Source organism: Elephantulus edwardii, unplaced genomic scaffold, assembly GCF_000299155.1.
Source record: "Elephantulus edwardii isolate Elephantulus edwardi_28Jun2011 unplaced genomic scaffold, EleEdw1.0 scaffold00273, whole genome shotgun sequence".
In the NCBI taxonomy this organism is placed as follows: Eukaryota; Metazoa; Chordata; class Mammalia; order Macroscelidea; family Macroscelididae; genus Elephantulus; species Elephantulus edwardii.
In genome coordinates, this window is record NW_006400023.1 from 2,245,662 (window position 1) to 2,251,879 (window position 6,218).

The 6,218-nt window shown below is 46.9% G+C and overlaps 1 protein-coding gene across 1 annotated transcript in view; it reads left to right on the forward strand.

The window, feature by feature from the left end:
- SELENBP1 (selenium binding protein 1) overlaps window positions 1–3,546 on the forward strand; it is a 7,793-nt gene extending 4,247 nt beyond the window's left edge. The window contains exons 5-11 of the mRNA XM_006900100.1: window positions 1,148–1,330; window positions 1,563–1,741; window positions 2,346–2,424; window positions 2,510–2,631; window positions 2,826–2,918; window positions 3,086–3,204; window positions 3,384–3,546. Coding sequence (XP_006900162.1) covers window positions 1,148–1,330; window positions 1,563–1,741; window positions 2,346–2,424; window positions 2,510–2,631; window positions 2,826–2,918; window positions 3,086–3,204; window positions 3,384–3,546 — 938 coding nt within the window. The remainder of the gene's footprint in view (window positions 1–1,147; window positions 1,331–1,562; window positions 1,742–2,345; window positions 2,425–2,509; window positions 2,632–2,825; window positions 2,919–3,085; window positions 3,205–3,383) is intronic.
- The last annotated feature ends 2,672 nt before the right edge of the window (window positions 3,547–6,218 follow it).

Below are 6,218 nucleotides of genomic sequence, written 5' to 3' on the forward strand. Positions count from 1 at the left end.
GTGTTTCTTTGTGTTTCTGTGTCTGTTGTTGTTGTAAAGTCGTAGAGTCAGAACCAACCCATAGCAGACCTTCTGGCAGGTTTTCAGACGCAGTTAATCACATGGGAGTAGATTGCCCATCCTTCTCCCATGGAGCAGCTGGTGGTGTTGAACTGCATGCCTTTGAGATTGCAGCATAACTTCTTGCCATGAGGCCACCAGAGCTCCATTTCTGTGTCAGTGAACCTTGATTGATGGATTCAGTTAAAACTTATGCTCTGAGCAGCCTACTGTGGGAAATTTGGGCACAGACATGGCCCCAGAAAATATGTACCTTTAATATCAGCCTTTGCAAATTCATGAGCACATCTCACACTCCCTGGAGCTCTTAATCTTCACTTTTACTGCCTCATTTATGATATAAATTGAGCTGACACTTAACATGTCTACTATGTGCTGACATAACCCATGAAGTGGGTTCTGATTTACAGACAAGAAAGCTGTGGCACAGATTGGTTAAGTAACTTGCCCAAGGTCACACAGCAAATTAACCACAGACCTACAACTCCAACCCAGCAATCTGACGCAGGAGCCTGTCCTAACCACCACTCACTTGTCTCAGAGCTTTTGCTATTTCAGCAGAACCACGAGCCTGGAATCAGTTGAAGCCATCCAGTTAAGATTCCTCACTAGTCCTATATGACTGCTTTTTCTGGGTGAGGGGAAGTGGCTGGCATTCATAGATTCAGCAACACTCAAGAATCAACATCTGGTTGTATTGCAAAGAGGTGTCAAGTTGTGACAGCATGCTCTGTAAGACAATATATTGAACATTAATGTTGAATTACAAATTAGGATCATGGATCTGTTCTATTTTCAAAATTATAAAAAGATATAAACTTACTTAGACTTGAGGAATCCCACACTGAAAGTGGCACATCGGGGGTTACAGAAGATCTTTTGATGTAAGGAAAGAAAGGTTTCCCCTGTGGTCCAAGCAAGGAATGAAGTTGATGAAAGTAGGAATACCAGAGCAAGAACCCTCACCCCTCACCTGGCCATGCCTGGGCGGGACCTTTTGGATACTGAATTTAAGGAAAGATGCTTCCTGGTCACACCTAGGGGTAGATAGTCTTCCCTCTACCTTCTAACATCCTTCCCTGCCCAGGGGGTTTCGTGCTGCTGGATGGAGAGACGTTTGAGGTGAAGGGGACGTGGGAACGGCGTGGAGGTGCCGCACCAATGGGCTATGACTTCTGGTACCAGCCTCGACACAATGTCATGATCAGCACTGAATGGGCAGGCCCCAATGTTCTAAGGGACGGCTTCAACCCAGCTGATGTGCAGGCCGGTGAGAACCCCCCACACTTGAACCCACACTCCCTGGTTGCTGCTCTCAAACCCCATCTTCAGCCCTCTAACTTCTCTCATACAGACTCCAAACTCTTGGGGTGGTTGAGTACTCTGATCTACTTGAACATCTTTCGGATTCCTCCAACCTATTTTCAGCCTTCTACTCAGGACCATGACCAAATCAAGTCAGGCCTTCCCTGATTTAAGCCTCTTGTCCACGCCCACCCCAGGGCTGTACGGGAAACACTTACACGTGTGGGACTGGCAGCGCCATGAGATTATACAGAGTCTGCCCTTGGAGGACGGACTCATCCCCCTGGAGATCCGCTTCCTGCACAATCCAGACGCCACCCAGGGCTTCGTGGGCTGTGCCCTCAGCTCCAACATCCAGCGCTTCTACAAGAATGAGGTGACATGCGGCCTCTGGCTGTCCCCTTCAGCAATGCTCTCTGCACCTCTGCCCAGTCCTCTGCCACAATACAGGGAGCCACCACCCAGGTCCCCTCTCCCCAACTCCAACAGCCCAGACTTCTCCAGAAATTAAAAACACAGCCATAGGGCCTTCTCCTCTTGTCCTAGGCCCCAGCCAACTTCTACCTGAACCTTAACTGTGTGTTTTTTCATCTTAAAAACTAGTTCATGAGCTCCTGCTTTACACTGGGCACTGTGTTAAGTGCAGTGAATACAGTGTTGTTGTTATGTTCCTTTGACTCATAACAACATACCTGACCCTCCAGCAAATTTTCAGAGGCAGTAAATTGCACAGCAGGAGATTGCCCATCTTTCTCCTACAGAGCAACTGATGGATTTGAACCATGTACCTTTGGATTAGTAGTGTAACCCCTTACTACTAAGCCATCAGATATAGCAGTGAAGCAGATAAGACCCTGGACTTGCTTGAAAGTTGCACCATAGTGGCTAGAAGATCCTGTATCTGCTGTCATCTCCAAAGTTTTGGAAAGATCCAGATATGACCATTGTCCACCTAATCCCACCCCAACTTCCCAATGCAGGGAGGCACTTGGTCAGTGGAGAAAGTGATCCAGGTGGCCCCCAAGAAAGTGAAGGGCTGGATCCTGCCTGAAATGCCAGGTGAGTGCAGGGGAAGGCAGGTGAGTTAAAAGATTAGTCCCAACCTTTGGAACAAGAGTAAAGCCTGTCGACACCCCCTCCTCAGGCCTGATCACTGACATCCTGCTGTCCCTGGATGACCACTTCCTGTACTTCAGCAACTGGCTGCATGGGGACCTGCGGCAGTATGACATCTCTGACCCCAAGAAGCCCCGCCTCACAGGACAGGTGGGGCCTCTGTAGGATGATGAGAAAGAGAAGAAAGAGGTCAAGAGTCTGGGGATAAGGAGATAAAAGGGGAGGGGCAGAAAAGCCAAAAGTGGAAGCCTAAGGGTAGGACAGGCCCAGGAGGGTGGGGACGGGGGCCAGCATGGGGAATGAGGGTGTAATGTCTCCCTGTCTCCCCTCTGCCTCCGACCCAGCTGTTCCTGGGGGGCAGCATTGTTAAGGGAGGCCCGGTGCAGGTGTTGGAAGACCAGGAGCTACAATGCCAGCCAGAGCCTCTGGTGGTCAAGGTGAGCCACTCCTCCTGCTCGTAATGCACCCTGGACCCCTGCTTCAGCAGCAGCAGCAGCAGCAGCAGCAGCATCTGAGCTTGCCTTTCCCTGAGTGGGGGGGGTTGCCCATGGTCCCTCCTGGGGGTCTGAGTGTCACCCTGGGTGTTACGCTGATTTTTCTCAAGGGGAAGCGAGTGGCTGGAGGCCCCCAGATGATCCAGCTTAGCTTAGATGGGAAGCGTCTCTACGTCACCACATCGCTGTACAGTGCCTGGGACAAGCAGTTTTACCCAGATCTCATCAGGTGAGAAGCAAGCAACCTGGACTCCCCTCCCGAATCCTTCCCAGAAGCCTCCCAATCCCCCTCCATCGTGGGAGCCCCTTCAGACCCTGATCCTACTAGGGTCCACCTTAAACTCAGAGTCAGGGGGAACAGGGCGGCCACTCTGGCTTCTTTCTGACCCCTTCCTCTTCTTCCACCAGGGAAGGCTCTGTGATGCTGCAAATCGATGTAAACACAGAACAGGGAGGAATGAAACTGAACCCCAACTTCCTGGTGGACTTTGGGAAGGAACCAAATGGCCCAGTCTTGGCCCATGAGCTCCGCTACCCTGGGGGAGACTGCAGCTCTGACATCTGGATCTGAAATTCCTTCTCATCTCCTGTTGCATGTCCTGAGCCCTCACTTCCATCTTTTCACAAGGGACCTGGCTTCACTCTGTTCTCTATTGGCCCCCAATCCCTCATCGCTTGTCTTACCAAAGCTGAACTGAAGCTATTTTAGCATATTGAGAAGTGTCTTTTTTTTAATGGCCTTTGTTGTTTGTCATTCACTGGGCAGTTTCATTCCCACAAACTCTTGGAAGCACCAAGAAATAAATGCTGATCCTGGTCTTCTGAGCCTTTGTTTTTGAGGCCACTTGACCTATGATTCCACTTCTGCCGACCCTTTGTTTCTGACATAAGAAAGGGCTGAAGATGGCTCCAGGGGGGTTATGGTCCAGTAACTATTACAACATGATAGTTTGTTGTTGTTGTTGTTGTTATGTGCCATCGAGTGAGTTGTGACTCACAGCGATCCTGTGTACAACAGCCCTGAAACCTGCTCTATCCTGTGCCAACTTTATTCTTTCTGACTCACCTATCCTCATTCCCCAGTCACTGAATCAATCCATCTCATCCAGGGTCTTCCTCTCCTGCACTGTCCCTCCATCCTCCCAAGCATGATGTTCCTCTCCAAGGACTGATCCCGCCTTGCAACATCCCAAAAGTATGTCAGAGGAAGCCTCAGAATCCTTGCCTCCAAGGAGCAGACTGATTTCACCCTCTCCAAGATGAACCTGTTTGTTCTCCTGGCAATCCATGGTATATTCAATACACTTTTCCAGCACCACAGTGAAAAGACAGCAATTCTCCTCCTATCACCCCTAGTCATTGTCCAGCTTTCTGATGCTTAGCAAGTAATTTTGAAGACTATGGCCTGGATCAGGCACACCTTAGTCTCCAGTCTGACATCATTGCTCTTTGGTACTCTGGAGAGATCTCTTGACAGCCAACTTTCCCAATGCAATTTGTCTCTTAATTTCCTGGCTGCTGGTACCTAGAGTGTTGATTGTGGAGCCAAACAAACTAAAGTTGTGAACAATCTCAATCAATCTCTTCACCGTCTATCCTGATGCTGCCAATTGGCCCAGTGGTGAGAATCTTTGTTTTCTTGATGTGGAGCTACAATCTGTATTGAAGGCTGCAGTCCTTGACCCTCTGCAGCAAGCACTTCAGATCCTTCTCAGTTTCAGCAAGCCGGGTTGTGTCATCTGCATAACACAGATTGTTGATGAGTCTTCTTCCAATCCTGATGCCACACTTCTCATAGAGGCCAGCCTCTCAGATAATCTGTTCTGCATATAGATTAAAGAGGTATGGAGATAGGCTACATCCCTTCCATATCCCCTTCTGATTTTGAACCATGCAGTGTTTCCTTGCTCTGTTCTGATGGCTGCGTCCTCGTCCAAGTATAGGTTTCACATAAGCACAATCAAGTGTTCTGGGATTCCCATTCTTCTCAGAGTCAGCCACAGTTTGTTATGATCCACACAGTCAAATGCCTTTGCATAGTCAATGAAACACAAATAAACATTCCTCTGGTACTCTCTACTCTCAGTCAAGATTCACCTAACACTAGCTCTAATATCTATCCCTAGTACCATCATAGTAATGATGTTAAAATCTCCCTCTTATGGTCGAATATAGCCTGCAGTCTCTGTCTTTCAAAAAGCTAGATCGTCTTGAAACATTATGCAAGATAAAATAAGTCCATCATTAAGGGCAAATATTCTATGATTCCACCTATATGAAACACACCCATTCTTCACTGACTAACATGGTTAAGTTCCAAAGACCAAAAATTAGGGTTTTGTGAAAATGGAAGGTGACAACATCAAACTACGAAATAGAGAATTGACTACGTCATTATACAATTGCCAGATTTCATCATTACATGGATGCTTTCGTGGCCTAGTGATAATAAACTGCACTGCATTCCCAAAGGCATGTGGTTCAAATCCATCAGCTGCTCCAGGGGGAGAAAGATGGTCAATCTCCTCCCATGTGATTAATTGCCTCTGGAAACTCTCTTCAGGGTCAGCTATGGGTCAGTTCCAAGTGGACAGCACACAATAACAACAACATCATTACATAGTTGCCAAACCACTGAAAACAAGTTAGGCTGACACATAACTGCCACAGTACTTTGGTGTTGATTGCTGCCATGTGTACATCATTAATGCATAAAATAGTGAAATAGATGTTCAACTGTTGTCAATTTAAAACATCAACTACCAAAATAAGAAGTGAGGGGTAAGTATACCTAGGATAAGCACATGTATAGAGATAAAAATTCATTAATGGTTACAACAGGAAGAAGAAAGGAGGTGGGAGAGGGACTTACTACATAGGGGACACTGAGCTGTTAAGAGTCATGGGGGAAACCTGGCACTGGATAGTGGTGATAGTTGGAAAACAGGGTAAACATAACAAGTGCCACTGAATTGTACTCACAAAGCACGCTGAAAAGGCAAATGGTTTATTACATTTACACTTACCACACACACCTCTCCAGAGAATAAGTAGAGGGCTATACTGTTACTTTGAAAAGCACACAATTGAATTACTATATTAAATAAAGTTTATCACGTTAAAAAAAGCAAGGTTGGCTGTCACAAGAAGATCTGAAGAGTGGGGTTATCAGTCAATATTTTCTAACATTCATGCTTTCTTTTAATAAACATAAATCTCATCTATCACCTGTAGACATTTTTT